Here is a 17140-nt window from a genome sequence, read left to right on the forward strand (position 1 = left end):
CATTTAGCATTAGAAATAATGTATAAAGCCACACTTTAAATGCTTGAGTGGCTGTGTTAAAATATCCATAATTTGCCGGTTGTAGCCTATTTGTATATGTGTGGTCTGTATGAACATGACGGACAAATCAGTCAGATGTACCTGATAAATAAAACACATGTTTATTTACACAAATATTCTCAAATACTAGTCTTCTACATAAGGACATAAAAATATATACAGTGACGTAGGGACTCAAACTGCTCCGTTCTCAGGTCAATTTATACATGTTCTGATTTATTTGCATTTTCAGGTTCAAATGAGGAAAAAAAAAAAGAAAAAAAAAAGATGCATATGTACAGCAGGGTCTAAAACCTTCAACACTTTCAAACTCTGGCACTAAAACACTGGGGAAAACTCTAGCCCTCAAGTGCTAATCAAAATTTCAACTTCAATACTTGTTGCTCAACATATTGGTGAAAGCCAGTTGGCTTTATTACTCATCACAAAGCTTTCCCATGTCACTACACTTAACAGCACTCTCCTCCCACACTAACAGCGCTTCAGTCACCTTTTCTTCTTTTTCACTAGAACGCACATTGTCAACCTGCATTACAGCAACTCCATGAGTAACTCCCACAAAACAAAACTAGGTTTGGTCAGTCTCTTCTTCCAACCGAGTAAACTTTGGTTATTTCTTGAAGTAATTCAAGGAACTGGAGAGCAGCACGTTAGAGAAATCATTTCTTTGAGAACCTGAATGAACCTTACCTGGCTTCTTGAGAGATCGTAGTACAACACTAGTCAAACCACTTGATGATGAACCTTATCCAGCAGTCCAGAACGTTTCAATATAAAACAAACAACGGATGACGTGACCGGGAGTCGCATATCAAAAGAAGACTGGTGATCTGGTTTGGTAAGAAAGGCAAGACAGAACTACTCGGGCAGAGAAAGTGTTTGAGTGTCATTGTGTTCACATACACCTGGAGCACAGAACAGCACCACACACTTCCAAAATGCTGTGATCTGGAGGTTGTTCAGACTCATCTGGGGAGGTAAATTAAGTGTTCTCACCTGGTCTAGTTTTTGACGATGCTGCAGTAGTAAACTATACAGGATATGCTCCTTTTGGTCCTGATAGGCCAACATCTTTCTTTTGCCTTCTGCTGATGCACTTATGGACCACTGCCTTCACAATCCAAACTAATACACACAGGGGGGCTTGCAGAGACCCCCAGCCAGCCGTGGGTGACAGTCGCTCTCAGACGCACCACACAAACACACACACAACCCTTTGTATTCACTACAGCTTGTGGGAAATGAAAGGACTACCTGTATATTCAGTTACACGGAACATTCATTTCAGATGTCAGGTTAACACGTTCATTCGAGAAGAAGAAAAAAAAAAAAAAAAGATATTTTCTTAAGACGACGGCATCCTCCAGCCAATGGGTCGGTGAGGCGCAGTCACACTGAGATAGGTTCGATGTGGTGATGGCTGGCAAGATTGCACCTGTCTAGTTTCTTCCCTCTGGGCTGGGTGGTGGCGGAAATGGGAGAGACTGGAGGGATTTGGGTGGTGGTGGGGGGGGGGGTCACTGCGGGGCGCCAGCAGCGGCAGGCACCGCGGTGCTCAGGGCGGTGGTGGTAGCAGACAGGACCGGCGAGCCAGTGAGAGGGCCCAGGGCAGTGGAGGCTGGCAAGGCAGAGATACCTGAGGGAGAAGTCAGATACGGTTTGAACACTAATACAACACCAGACAAACAACATGTGTGAAGAGGGTGTGGTGAACTAGTGCTGGGCTATTAATCGACTCAAACAGATATTAGTAATTAAGGCACTTGATGAACTTAGAATTTCAGGAGGTAAAACAGTTGTGTGTGTCTTCACTCCAAGCCGAAAAAGTCTGTCTGCATGGCTCAACCTGGTATGTTTTGATAACATGATTGTATAAACACTTTGAGTAGTAATGTGTCACAAAATAAATGCTACAGCTGGGTCTGCCCCCTGAACGTCACAGATTAGAATAGTTAGCGGAGAATCTTTGGTTGTGAGAAATATGTAGTCGAAATATATAGCCTGCCAGCTGGAAACCGGGCAGCGACACCATCATTCCAGACATTGATATGAGCAAAGACTTCTTCTCTAAACCAAGCATGCAAACTGGTCAGTGGTAAAAAAGGTGAGGATACGCAAGCAGAGAAACGCACAGAGACCGTGTAAGAGGGGTCTGGTTTTATATGGATAACAACAAGCAACAAGAGAAAGTTACCGACATGCAAGGGCGTCACCTTGTGTTGAAAAGTAGTGGGAACATACAGTGGAGGAAAAAAATTATTTGATCCACTGCTGATTTTGTACGTTTGCCCACTGACAAAGAAATGATCAGTCTATAATTTTAGTGGTAGGTTTATTTGAACAGTGAGAGACAGAACAGAATTGTTTTTTCTAAAAATCAGAAAGACGCAGGTCATAAATGTTATAAATTGATTTGCATTTTAATGAGTGAAATAAGTATTTGACCCCTCTGCAAAACATGACTTAGTACTTGGTGGAAAAACCTCTGTTAGCAGTCACAGAGGTCAGATGTTTCTTGTAGTTGGCCACCAGGTTTGCACACATCTCAGGAGGGATGTTGTCCCACTCCTCTTTGCAGATCTTCTCTTAAGTCATTATGGTTTTGAGGACGTCTGGCAATTCGATCCTTCAGCTCCCTCCACAGATTTTCTATGGGATTAAGGTCTGGAGACTGGCTTGGCCACTCCAAGACTTTAATGTGCTTCTTCTTGAGCCATTCCTTTGTTGCCTTGGCCGTGTGTTTTGAGTCATTTCCTGCTGGTTTACCCATCCACGACCCATTTTCAATGCCCTGGCTGAGCAAAGGAGGATCTCCCCCAAGATTTATGATTGATGCGGTGAAATTGTCCTGTCCCCTTAGCAGAAAAACGCCCCCAAAGCATCATGTTTCCACCTCCCTGATTGACAGTGGGGATGGCATTCTTGGAGTCATAGGCAGCATTCCTCCTCCTCCCACAGCGAGTTGAGTTGATGCCAAAGAGCTCGATTTTGGTCTCATCTGACCACACTGACAATCATTCTTGGTGCCTAAGCTTGCCGATGGCCCATTCCAGCTTTGTGTAGGTCTACAATCTTGTCCCTGACCTCCTCGGACAGCTCTTTGGTCTTGGCCATGGTGGAGTGTTTGGAATCTGATTTGATTGCTTGCTTCTGTGGACAGGTGTCTTTTATAGAGGTAACAAACGTGATTAGGAGCACTGCCTTTAAGAGTGTGCTCCTAATCTCAGCTCGTTACCTGTATAAAAGATACCTGGGAGGCAGAGGTCTTTCTGATTGAGAGGGGGTCAAATACTTATTTCACTCACTAAAATGCAAATCAATTTATAAAATGTTTGACCAGCAATTATCTGGTCTCTCACTCAAATAAACCTACCACTAAAATTATAGACTGATTTCTTTGTCAGTGGGCAAACGTACAAAATCAGCAGGGCACAGATCTGGGGTTTGACGATACAATTAGCTCACGAGATGTTCCGATTGACCAGCTCCCCCAGTGTCAATAACATCCTGTCCTGTTGACGTTAGCCTACATTACATCCAGGTTGCTGCCACTGCACTGAACAATTCGCTTATCATAAGGGAGCTTACTTCTGTCCGACACTGACTCAACTTTAGGAATTACACAACCACTGAGTTTTTAAACCTGCTCTAATTAAAGCCCAGTTTATACAGCAATGTGAACCACTTACTTTGAAGTGAAGACAAATACAAAAATAAGTGAGTAGATTCAAATATTTCATCAGCAATTCATCATAAAAGGAATCATCAGTCAGAATTACAAACATAAGGGATCAAAGCTTTGGTATAGAGTCTGCAGCAACAGAAACACATCATGGATTAAGAGTTATGTTGCCATAAATGTTTTATCTAGATTGCGGGGCAATATAAATCACTTCATGACATCTGCGTGTGGTCTCACCAGTGATCATGCTGGCTGTGCTGACAGTTGTGTTCCCACTGGGCAGGTTGGCTGATCCAGCCACACGAGACTGATCTTTCACAATGGGAACTATAGGAACAACAAACAAAAGGAATCACTTATTGGTCATTGCAATTACGATTGTGATTTGATTCTTATTTAAAAAAGAACACAAACAAAAAAAACCCAAAACACTGGCCGTTTATGGGGGCTTACAGAAGTAAGGGTGTTCCATGGCCTCACGGGCAGTCAGCCGGGCCTGGTGGTCGTAACGCAGCAGCTTGTCCAGGAAGTCCAGAGCCTCTGGGCTGACCAGGTGTTGGTTCTCACTGTGGACAAACCGTTCCCACCGCTTACGGGAGTGCCTGAAAAGACAAAACACTAAATTTTTATATCAATTTACACTGTAGCATGCGATACATGATGTATGCATGCAGCAGGATGAACTCCAGCTGTTGCATTAGAAATTATTTCAACCTGCTTTAGTTTTGTTTGTGCTAAGAATAGTTACAAGACGAAAACCCACATAACCAAGACATCATCATCATCATGTGACTGCATTAACACCACTCACCTTCCCAGAATGTCATTGAAGCGAGGTTCCAGTTCAATGTTGTACTTGTCGATGTAGTCGTAGAGGTCTTCAGTCCCGAGAACCTTGGCTATTCTCACCAACTACAGAGCACAAACAGTTTGTCAGCACTGTACGAGAGCTTAACTCTTACAGACACTAACGTACATTGAAACCAGCCAAGCCCGTTACAGAAAATACTGAGCAGTCGCCACCTTTATAAAATGCCATACATGTCAATGCTGTTTAAAAAAAACAAAAGCATAAAAACCGTGGAACTTGGAATTCAACTATAGGGGACAGCGAGTCAGTTTGACGTTAGTATAGCTGCTGTCAACCTCATATTCTTTCAATGAAGAGAGCAGTGTGTTGGCTTAACAGTAAAGTAAACAGAAATTCATCAACTGTCAGCTGCTAAAGGGCCGACGGTGGCCAGTAGGATAATCTTGCCCACTCAACCAGCCTGTTTGTTGTGTTTACCTGGTCATAGTTGTCATGGCCGTGGAAGAAGGGCTCCTTCCTGAAGATCATGCTCGCCAACATACACCCTAAGCTCCACATATCCAGACTGTAGTCATACATCTGAAACACACACACGCACACAGTATTAGTCTCAAAAGGGAGCACAGACAGGATGGAAACAGAGAAATCAAACTCCAAGAAGTCCAGCCAGACACTGACAAATGAGCACTGGTGTATGATAAAAGGTTAGATGAGTTAATGATAGGGCTGCATGATTAATCTAATCGCAATGTCGTCATGTGCGATTACATAACCGCAAAAAGTGTGTGATTTAATAAAACAGATAAAGTGTGTGTGACTCTACAGTCTGCTCATTATCCACGTCCACACTGGGCTCTCACATGAGCCTCTACAAACAAATAGGCCTACGTGCAATCAGAAAAATTATTTGTGAGCAGTGTGCGAGTAACTTAAGACAGCAACCCACCGTAACCCCCCTCCCTGCTCCGCCGCTAATCGTTCAAAACATAGTCAGACTCGCCACCGGGCACCGAGAGAAATGATGCCGCTCCGGTCGCCCTGAGATAGAGAGACAGACGTCGCTGACAGTAGCTGAGGCAGTAAGACAGACGAAAACAGGGAGAAGATAAGGAACGTTTGGCTCGATGGCCTTTTAACGTTAGCTGTATCGGTGCCTTCAAAATGTTCAACTTTTCATAAAACCGACGTTCCCGTCAGTTTCACTTTTCGTTAAACGACCAATCACAACCTTGATGGGGCAGGGCGTTAAAAAAGGTTTGCGTACTACAGCAAACTTTCAAATGTTGAACAATATTATTGTGAAGTTAGTTCACAGCATTAACAAATTAGAGACCAATGTAGAGCCTTTTGCTTGTACAAGGATTTAATGAATAAAAACAACCCACAGAAATGAAACAGTGGTAACTGGATTTAATATTCAATTAGTGGTAAAACAGAATACTATTATAAGAAATTATAATGCAGTGTTTCCACTACGATTTTTCAGTCTGCACAGGACAGAGCTGCAGGCTGTGTCAGTTTAGTCTAAGTTTGTACCTGATGTTCTCAACATTGGACAGTGCCTCTGCAGTGGAAGATGTAGATTTAGGTGTCAGTGTGCCATTATTTGCTCCTTCTAGCCGCCTCCTCTGTAGAGCAACACTCCCTTGGTTCTGTTTTACTAGTTATTGTTATAAATATTGTTTAACTTTGTTCAAGTTGAGAAATACACATTTCAAAATGTCAATATTTGTGCATTTTGCTTGATAATCAAGCAAGTAGACTCATTGCACCATTTATTCCATTATAACTAAGTCGCAATATGACTTTTTCTCCAAACCGTGCAGCCCTAGTTAATGACACCCTTTACACCAGGCGACTGATTGTATCTGGATATGATTTTAACCCGATTACATTTACACCTGGTATTAATATACATCTCCAGTGTCCACATTGAGATCCAATCGCTCTTTCCAGCTCAATCAACCGAAGCTCACATCCTCCTCTCGTTTGTGCGGTCAAGCATGACCCCGTTGTCTAGCTGGCTCGCAAAATGTCACAGCGGCTGAGCGTCCAACGTTTCTTTAGAAAGTCCAATGATTGTGATGTAGTTCATCAACAAGATGATAAAAAGAGGGATTGATGGTGAAAGACAAGCAAGTAATACGGATAACATTTATCAGCCAGTGGCAGCAGGGAGGTAAAAATCATTAGTCATTAATCCCATGTAATGCTCTGCACAGGAAAACCCTGACTCATATTGTTGAAAAACTGAAATTAAAATGACGGGTAACAAAAACTACAACAGGATTTTTACGAACCCGTCTGTCGAAATTCTGCTTTCTCCACAGCAGAATTGTGTGAAACGCTACTTACCACAGATAAACGTTACATTGAATGGGCATTTCAAGCAAAAATACTTTGAAAGTCACTTAACAATTTGACCATTCTTCAAAGCCACTTACAAATAAGTGATTATATTATCTGCGATCTATCATGAGTACCTTATCTAATACATATAAAAAAGGTCAATAGCTTTAGGATGCACCACCTACAACTCCCTACTCTCATCTCAAACATTTACCATTACCTGTCATATACATTTACATTACCTGTCAAACACAATCTAGTGTCTCAGATTATGTGTGACATGTAATGTAAATGTATATGACAGGTAATCCAGACCAATGTAAAGCAAGGAGATCCTAGAAAGATCTCCACCAACACCCGTGAGATTGTTAAAATATGCCAAATCCACTTAGAGCACCCAGCCCACAGCTGTACCTGATAGTCCACTAGGAGCTCGGGTCCTTTAAAGTAGCGGGAGGCGACTCTGACGTTGTACTCCTGTCCTGGGTGGTAAAACTCGGCCAGACCCCAGTCAATAAGGCGCAACTACAGACAAACAAATTAAGCAGTTAGCAACTACAGATAGTGCATGCATTAGTGTTCAACACTGAAAAGCAAACAGACATTTACTTTTTCAGGGTATAGACACAGGAAAGTAAAATTCAATACCTTTTAGGACCTTTTTAAAAGACCTTTTCAACATATTTTAAAACTGCCACGCCACTTTGAGCTGTTACCAGTTAAGTCAGCCCCACACACACCTTTAAAAGGGGCATTGTGGAGTTTTTAAAAGGAATTTAAACATTTTTAGGCCTACGGTTTTCTATGTGAAGGATTTCCTGCGAAAATCCATTGTCTTACATAGGCTATGATGTTTATGTGTGCACTATTACTGCAAAACATGTGAAACACAGTGTGATTTTGTGTTTTAGTTGGTTCAAACTAGATAATGTTAGCTCGTCCCGCTCCATCCAGGCTGTGATTGAGCTGTTCAGGAAAAGTGATACTGACGAGTGCATCGGCTTTATGAAAAGTTGAAATGTGTTTGAATAAAAAAAAGACACACGTGTAGCTAAATATCCAGCTAACATTAGCCAAACCCAAACGCAGCTCATATTTTCCCTGTTGTGTTCTGTCTTACTGCTTCACCTGCTGACAGTGCATCTTGCTCTTGTTTTTGAGTAACGGGGCTGTTCAAGCGGCCACAGAGCTCAGTCCTACTATGTTTTGAACAATAAGCATTGGGGGTCCGGCGTGGTGGAAGGTTACGGTCGGTTGTGCTCATAAATCATTTTCCGGTTCGCACAGATCGAATTTTAGGGCCATATGTGTGTGAAAGGCTTACGTTACACAGAAGAATAACTCGCTACGTCCCGCCTGTCTAGTATTTTGGCTATGCAATATAAATAAATACATTCACCCACACATTTTTTGCATCCAAACTCAAAAAAAAAAAAAAAGATGTTCACATTGATGAAAATATCTACAAAATACCTTGTTAAATAGCAATTAATACTTTTTAATGGCCTAAATTTTCGGAAAATTGATTTATACCTTTTAAGACTATTTAAGACCGCGTGGACATCCTGTTATTTGTCATACATTACTGAATTAAAGAATCTAAGCTCACAGTAGGGCTGGACAATAAAACAATAATAATTATCAAAAATAATTTTTTCCAATAACAATATAACAAATGTTCAATAAATGTTTGACTTTATTTTGAATTGATTCGCAATGTCGTCATGTGCGATTACATAACCGCAAAATTACTGATTACTTGAATTATACACAAATTAGGACTTTTTTTATTAAAATGTTTATTTTGTGGGGGAAAAGGGACCGGAAAAAGCTTTTACTTAATTCTACTTGTGCATATTTGTTGACAAAGATTTTATCATAATTATGTTCTAACACAGATTTGTGAAGTGATCCACTGTTTAGCATCTAGTGTTGACCATAATTTAGAGTTTAAACCACAATTAACCATCAGGTTTCTTCAACTTCCACTCAGGAGCAAAAATCAGCCTTTAAACTCTAAAGAAATAACGATTTGATACTTATCGATATCGAAAGATATGAAAATCTTTATCGTGATAAAATTTTTGGCTATATCGTCCAGCCCTAGCTCACAGTAGGGAAAAAGAACGGAAGCAGAGGCTTTACAAAATAAAGCTACACATTGGCAATAATGATCAAACTTGGTTAATACTTCAATTTAATCATTCAGATGTAGGGCTGGTATCGATAATTCACGATAAATGTCAAATCATTATTTCTTTCGAGTTTAAAGGCTCATTTTTGCCCCTGAATGAAAATTTAAGGACCAGATGGTCAATAAGCTAATATTAAATGGCCAGCGAGCCAAACTCAAACCTTCCTCATCTTCTCCCTGTTTTCTGCCTTCTTACCGCTTCGACTGCTGACGACAGGGGGTTATGGTAGATTGTTGTCTTAAAAAGTTACTGGCACACTGCTCATAAAACATTTCTCAATGCAGGCCCATGTAAGAGCCTAACTACTTAATAATTAAAAATATATTAAACATTTGTTATGAGGAAAATTATACTGCGATAATTATCATTATTGTTTTATTGCCCAGCCATAATCAGATGAGTTTGGGCTTTGGGGAGACAGCGACAGTGTTTATCGCTCACCTTGCGATGTTCATGATCAATCATCACGTTATGTGGCTTCACATCTCTATGCATGATTCCCATGCTGTGGCAGTAGTCCAGGGCCTGCAAACAGCAATGGGAGTTACTGTATGTTTAGCCTAAGCACATATACACACACAAAGAGTTAAAGAAAAACAAGGTCTTCTTCCAAAGACAAAGAGTCTTGTTTAAAGACATAATGCTTCATCATCCATAGGACATTTAGCGGTTATGGATTATGAGCTGAGAACAGCTGAACCATTGAGGACTCACCTTGAGGATCTCGTACATGTAGAACCGGATGTCATAGTCCGTCAGGGTCTGGTACAGTTGCTGGAGACCAAAACAAATGGTGGTAATGTCTTGCAGTAAACAGACAGCACTCATTCAGGGAACAGTCACATCACTTACATCGACCTGTGACAATGTGCCAGAGATTGAGGATAGAACCAGAACATGGTTGTTTTTCTGGCACCGAAGACATAGCACTGGACTTTCATGTTCCTCCGTCACATACACACACGTGCACTGGGTCACGAGCATGCCAAGAAAGGAGGTTTCCATAATCTTACACAAGTATAAAAGAAAAGAAAAACTTGAGTTCCTACCTTGAAGTCTGTGTTGTTCACATGTTCAAAGACCAAGGCGGGCGTCCGGGACTGATGAAAATAAAAAGGTTGTGCATTTACTGTGTTGCACTTTCAACCAACAATATCCATCACAACACCCAGTTAAAGTTCATCTATTAACTGGACACACCAACACTGTCATAGGCTATGGCACTAATGCAAACTTTTCACAAACTAACAGGGCAGCCACATTGTAAGCAACATTATGACCAAGTCTCCAAATGTTTTCATTTCCTGTACACCTAAGTAAGAGGCATAACATTTCACCACTGTAATATACAAAAGTTTATGTATTTAGATTTTAAACTTTGGCGAGGGTAACCCAAACCCTACAACTATTATTTTCATTATTTGCAAATCTGTTGATTATTATTTAAACAATGAATTGTTCATTGGTTCATAATGGCAATGGATAAATGCCAATCAAAAGTTCCAATGCTAATACCCAAATATATTTTAATTACAATATTAAACAAAGAGTAGAAACCACATAAAAGCTAAAAAAACCATACTTGTTGATTCGTTTTCTAATTGTTTCAGCTCAGAGCTCACGCGAATGAGTTATGTACCAACAGTGTCACTGCGGTGACCTTTTAAAGAGGTGGTATTATGCTTTTTGGCTTTTTCCCCTCTCCTTTGAGTTATATACCTTTTTTGCGCATGCAATAGGTTTGCACAGTGAAAAAGCCAAAGTCCAGCCCAAAGGGAGTTCCCATCTCCCACAGAAAACTCTGCTCTGAACTGCTTGAAAACAGCTCGTTTGTAGTCCAGCTTTTACTTCCCTTTCTTCCCTGTGACATCACAGCGATGAAAGCTAAATGCGCCTCATAGAACGCTCGCCAAGTGACTACTCCAACACGCCCTCAAATACACCGGTGGAAAAACAGTGAGCTGCAGCACACACCTCTCCCTTCCAAACACTAGCTACCCTCCAGGCAGTCAGTGGACATAAAGTTGTTACTGTGATGTAGAGACAGAGCTCAGTTAAAATTTTATGGATGAAAGAGACTTTTGTTACAGATTAATAACTCAACACTCTGAAACTCTTGCTCCAGTCTATGTTGCCAAGCTGGTCGGCAACATGTACAGCTGAACCGAAGCCGTGTTTGCCAGCTTCTCGCTGACCCGCCCTTCTCTGCTTCCGATTGGCTAGTAGTCCTTAACTAGGAACTGCGCATGTGCAACTCCCAACAAAGATCATTTAGAGACAAGGGCTGTTTCTCTATCTGCATTCTTGTCTGTACGTGTGTTCTTGTAGACTTGTGAAACGTCATCAGTCGCAGCCAGATGTGTTCTCGCTCCGCCCGTTTTACCGAGCCTGCATCGGTGGTGACTTGTGTGGACTTCAGATAACCAGATAAGCCAGAATGCATTTCGCGACCAAAACTCAAAACTGTAACTTATAATACTGCTGTTCTCTTGTCACATATAGTAGTTTTAAGAGTTTTTTTATGCAGGAATATAGTTGTTTAAACTACAAATACGTGGTTGATTTTTCAAGACCGAGCCGATTTAAAGAATTGCTACGACGTTGTCGGAGACGTGAGATCCCACACGGTAACGGATCCGGCCACCATCAAGTCTCCTGCTCTTCCAGTTGCTGAATGACTGACTGCATGCGTGTTCCTGTGAGTTTATACTCCTAAGCCGAACTTGCCAAGTCCGAACTTGGCAAACTCAGTATTGAGAAACAGAAAAGATGTATCGCTAAAGCTAAAATGAAGCCTTCAACTCAAGGTGAAAAGAGGAGCTGCAGCAATGAGCAGTCTGACAGAAATATGGTGTTTTCTGAAAATTAAACCATGTAAACCTGTTCTGGTACAACCCTTAAATAGGATTTTGAACCTGAAAATGAGCATAATATGACCTCTTTAAACAACAATCATCTGCCGAGGTAAGGCTGAACCCTATGATGGGATTTCATTTTTGCCAGCAACGTAGTTATAGGATGCAGTCTACACAGTAGTCTCAATTTCGCTATGTGAAATGGCACCATTGGTTGCGACCAGTACCTTCTATGGCTTTTTAACCATTTAAATCTTGTTGTCATGAACATTGAAGAAAAAGAAAAAAAAAAAAAAACTTAAGAAGAATAAATGGTTTTCTGCATGAAACATTTTTTAAGCCAAAGCAGTAATCTTAACTTTAAACATTGATTTAAAATGTTTATTCTTGCACATCTGTTTCATTATAACAGGGCACAGTTCCATTCCTTGGAGAGACCCTTACACAAATTAGGAAGACAAGGCTGTATAACTGCTTAAATACATCTAAGTATAGCTGGCTAAGTACTTACAGACACATACTTCCCAAGCCCAAGTGAAATCGATAAGCTTGCACAGCTGGTGGGCTCATCACGCTATTGGTACAGTAATGATATTTCAGAACCCCATCACACAATGTTTTTATAAAATGTAAATCTTGTCATCAGGAAAACACAAACTACATAAATACGACATCTGCTGTACTCCTGAGCAAATAATCAGGTGTTCTTGAAATACAACATAATATACTTACTACAGGGTCTTTCACAATATCAATGAGGGAGATTATGTTAGGACCTCCACGTAGGTTCTCCAAAATTTTGATCTCACGCTTGATTTTCTTTTTCTTTACGGGCTAGAGAGAAAAGAATAAAAGCGTTAGTCGATGGGATGAAAGCATTAAATATTCAATTAGAGGCACTGACTTGATCAAGGCCCATGTCTCTGTATAGATTTACCTTGAGTATCTTCACAACCACCTTTTCATTATTGGTGATGTTGATTGCCTCAAAGACTTCACTGTACTTGCCACGCCCCAGCTTTCGCACCAACTGAAAGTCATCCTGGTTTCTGTGAAGGTAAAAATCACAACCAATCATCAGCCGGGTTGAAGAGTTGTCAAGCAGCATATGTTGTGTGAGGGTCAATAAGGTATTTACCCCCATTCAACCACGTGGGACTCATAGTCCCAGTACTCCCTAGGCCGGTGAGTGTTGACCTCTGTGTACACTCGGGCCCGGCTCGGCACGGGTCCTGACATGTCCGACAGCTTGGCAGAGATGGTGTGATTTCACTCCAGCAGAGGACAATTTGAATACAGGGAGGATGGGTGGGAGGGAGGGAGGAAGAGGAGGGAAGGTAAGGGGTGAGGGGGGTTGATCCCAACAGGGCAGGGGGGATTTGGGGGGGCTTTACCTAAGGATGGGGGAGGGGCCACCAGGGGCACGGTGGGATAGCTAAAAAAAAAAGGTTGGGAGAGGAAATGAAAGATTAGAGAAACTTAATTCCCAATTTAAACTGTTCCATCAACTTACAAAAATGAAGATGTTTGATGCTGTGCCTAAATAAATGTATTAAGAGTCCTCAGATTTACTCTACTCCTCTGTTGGTAAAACCATTTATTGACAGTAAGATCACACGGAGCTGGTGCATGAAAGTGAACGTGAGACACTGTAGGAATGATTACTTGAGTAGGGATAAAGGCTCGGACATACTTTCTGCGTTCTGCAAACAGCTGCGGAGTTGTCCCCAAGGGTGTAGGTTTGCGTCGCAAATATTTGACAGAATTGTCCCTACCAATATTTGAGTGAACTCTTCGCATTATCTTTGCAGTAAAGTCAGTTTAGATCATTCCGATGTTCCCTACCAGAGTTAAATTACTTGCTGAGATACATGAACAATGGACGGCGCTGACAAAGATTGAGCGAGCGCTCCAAGTTGCAGCCGTTTCTATGTGCTAATTTTGACAGAGAGCCGATCAACAATTCAAAAAACGGTTGGCACTCTTCTAGTGCTACATTCTTATATGGAAGCTGATTTTAAAAAATGTATTGTTTGATTTTGAACAGAATCCTTAGGGTCTGTCACAAACGTCACAGGTGGATGACGACATTTACGTCACATTGAGTCATGGGCCAGAGTGGACCCCCGACGGGGAGCATCAGATCAACGGGCGATTGGTACAACATACACAGGCACTGTACCTGACTGTTGTGGTTAGAAAGTAACTGAGGCTCACAAACTGTGGTATAACCAAGAGGCTGCGTTAAACTTTCTTGTTGTCTGTCATTTTGACAGGGTCATAAAAATTCTTATCTATTTATTTTCATTTTTTAACAATGAGATATATCCCATTTTTTTAAATAGCATTTAATTTTCAAAAGCAACTTGATCACAATAACATTTAACGTACAGAATTTACAGATTATGCTCTTATAGGGGAATGAGAGAAAAGATGACAAAGACACAGACGGTGTGGTCACTTTACATGTGGTCACTGCCAGTGTTGCATTTTAAATATTCAACACTGTGGTAGATCCCCTTTATTCTTTATCTGTAAAACACAACTGCCTTCAGATTTATTTCTGTCATTTTTCCATCAAATTGAATCAATGAAGGAGAATATTTGGTTATCACAAGCACTGTTCTAACCTTTGCCTAATGTCATGACCAGATAGGTGCCGAAAACTATTTTCAGATCTAGTGGAGTATTTACACTATCTTTGTAAACGTCAAATAATGTGCATTCAGTTGCCAATTTATTAGGTAAATCAAGCTAAAACTAATGCAGTTTAATACAGTAGTATTGCAATAAATCCTGCCTTCATGAATGTTATGTTCAGTATTTCTTAAAACATACACTGACAGGAGTTTCTATTGGTTTGTCCTTTCCATTCATTTAAATGTGGGTAAGCTAAATAACAAACACCTCTATATGACGCAAAACAGTTAAACAGCACTTCCAAAAGGTATCCTACAGTTGAATATACACCTGAAACCGTTCAACAAAAACGAATTATAACCATCACAAAGCTTGGATTTCGTGAGGACTTTTGCATTAGATCACATTAGTCTCAGCCGGGTGTGCCTAATAAACTGGCGGAGTGTTTAGCTCTCCAGCAGATTTTTAACATACAGCTTCCTTTAAATTGTCCTTTACAATGAATTATTCCATAACTGTTAAATCATCTGCAGTTTGAGGGACGCGGAACAACTGAAATTCAGCTAGACGCAATTCAATAAGACAACTAAACCGAGGGTCTCTAGCTAGCATGTGTCTCTGCGCTTGGCTCTCTGGCACCAACGTGTCAAACGTGAAGTTCGTAACGTCGCTGGCGTTAGTAACGGCGGTCCTCGTGGTTCACGTTAGAACTTACAGGCGATATTTTTGTCGTTCTATAATTTAGGTGGGTATTAACAGAGTTTTCTACATAACATCCCTTTGACAGCTAAGTCTTGGGCTTACCAACGGTAGCTAAACTAAGTTTACGCCAACCCCCACATTATTCATCAAGTTAAGTTACATTACGCTAACTTAGCTATCGTAACACCGACAATATAACGTTAGCATCCTTTGGTCGTAAACCCGATCTCGTTTTCTTTCGCCGAGAAAAGTAAGGCCACATTTCACAAGTACACGTTAACAACTGCATGTTTATAGCTAACATTAATTGCTAGTCACCTACAAAGACACAGTCATGCAACGTAAAAATGAAGACCTTCTCCGGATCGACCCCTCCATTCGCAATTCACCTAACGTTAACGTTGATGTTAAGTTAGTCAACCTTAGCTAGCTAACGTTAGACCAATCAGCACTAAATTCAATGAAATATTAACTTTCATAAAAGATTTTACAGTCGTCCTGCAGCGAAAAGCCCAATGATGGGTGCACAAGTTAAGTGGACCCGTTTATTTTAAAGGTTTTGGGTATCCGGTTAACGTTATTCACTCGAAATATGCAATTATGCGACATTCGTAACGTTATGTCGACATTCGCAGAAAAGCTCATTTGTTTCAGGCAGTGCTTTAACCTACCCTTTCCGTTAAAATGATGATTAGCTTATTATTTAAATTTAGATAGGTCATCCGACTGGGATGTTTTTCGGTGTGAACAGAAGGTGCTGGTAACTTATCGGCTCCAACGTTAGGCGGGCCCAAGTTGTTGAGCTGCTAACCTTAGCACGGCTAACGTTAGCCCTCACTGTTTCCACAGAGAATAGGAGTCGGCAGTATCAACCGCAGCGAAACACTGGCCTGGATATTTACCCCCTTGATCAATTCGACGACCGAAATGCTTCCCAATAAGCTGAGTTTCGTCAAGCCAACGGTCCTCGCCTCCCTCCGTCGCCGGCGCGTCTGCCTCAATGTGTGATTTCTGCTGTATCAGAGACAATATGGCTGACCACCGCCACCTACGTCCCAGAGTACTGCAACGGAGGCTGTGGAGGGACAAGCCGCTACAAAGTCGCCGAGCTACTATAGAGTGGGAACACAACATTGTTTTGGTCTCTGTACTCCTCTAGATAGAACATGTTTTTCATGGGCAAACTGTGGAATATTCTTGACTGGTTAGATCAGCCACCACACCTTATTTAAAGTTATCATGTGATTCATTCCTGCATTTGTTCCATATAATATAACTCTCAGTAGCTCTTTTCACTATTTATTTTTTGCCCTTTGTGTCACATCAATATTACAATACTAACTAAAAACTTCACTGACAGAAGTATCGGTGTTTCCATTGATTGACAGGTGTGCCAGCCTATCACCCTCAGCTGTGTAGGTTAGCGCTTCCATGCCCGACCTCAACTCCAACCAAACTATTTTGGCCATATTCAGATTTTCTGGCTCCAGCAACTGACAGAGATGGGAGGCTTGGATCGGTTTACTGCTTGTTGTCCTTTTGGAAGGATACGGATGACAATAACTCACAGACACTATCTGACTATGCCCATATTTTGTAGAATTGTCTGTGGATCACAGCACTACCAGGGGCCAGATAAGCAGCAGGGAATTTCGGCAGGTCTTATATGTCAGAATACATATATTATCCACATGTCTTTCATTACATATTCATTGAATGTATGCTTTTAAAAGAAATTACGTTTCAAAAATCAATTTAAGAATTCAATCCGGAGAAATCCTTACAATCCCCGAAAGGGGGCGCCGAACATTCAAAAACCACATACACTGTATTTCAGCCTGCTCAT

At 41.1% G+C, this 17140-nt stretch overlaps 1 protein-coding gene and 1 non-coding gene across 2 annotated transcripts; both read right to left on the reverse strand.

The window, feature by feature from the left end:
• Positions 1 to 138: 138 nt before the first annotated feature.
• On the reverse strand, positions 139 to 16349 carry LOC119885610 (casein kinase II subunit alpha). Its single transcript, XM_038695721.1, has 13 exons — positions 16197 to 16349; positions 13091 to 13387; positions 12890 to 13001; positions 12685 to 12786; positions 10147 to 10197; positions 9812 to 9871; positions 9539 to 9622; positions 7317 to 7427; positions 5031 to 5132; positions 4554 to 4654; positions 4196 to 4344; positions 3980 to 4069; positions 139 to 1696 (listed from the first exon to the last, which is right to left on the reverse strand). Exons 2-13 carry the CDS (start codon positions 13189 to 13191, stop codon positions 1578 to 1580), a joined length of 1182 nt encoding a protein of 393 aa, XP_038551649.1. The 5' UTR covers positions 13192 to 13387; positions 16197 to 16349; the 3' UTR covers positions 139 to 1577.
• Positions 9962 to 10095, reverse strand: LOC119887017. Its single transcript, XR_005441598.1, has one exon. It is a non-coding gene; the product is annotated as a small nucleolar RNA SNORA57 (small nucleolar RNA).
• Positions 16350 to 17140: the final 791 nt, after the last annotated feature.

The sequence above is a fragment of the Micropterus salmoides genome, unplaced genomic scaffold, assembly GCF_014851395.1.
Source record: "Micropterus salmoides isolate LMB-PRFRI ecotype aquatic unplaced genomic scaffold, ASM1485139v1 Ms_hic_scaffold_4, whole genome shotgun sequence".
Classification (NCBI taxonomy): domain Eukaryota; kingdom Metazoa; phylum Chordata; class Actinopteri; order Centrarchiformes; family Centrarchidae; genus Micropterus; species Micropterus salmoides.

Coding starts and splice junctions, on each gene's coding strand:
- LOC119885610 (XM_038695721.1), bottom strand. CDS start 13,191: ATGTCAGGACCCGTGCCGAGCCGGGCCCGAGTGTACACAGAGGTCAAC. Junction 13,002..13,090: donor TCCCACGTGGTTGAATGGGG/GTAAATACCTTA, acceptor TTACCTTCACAG/AAACCAGGATGACTTTCAGT. Junction 9,623..9,811: donor ACATGTACGAGATCCTCAAG/GTGAGTCCTCAA, acceptor TGCTGTTTGCAG/GCCCTGGACTACTGCCACAG.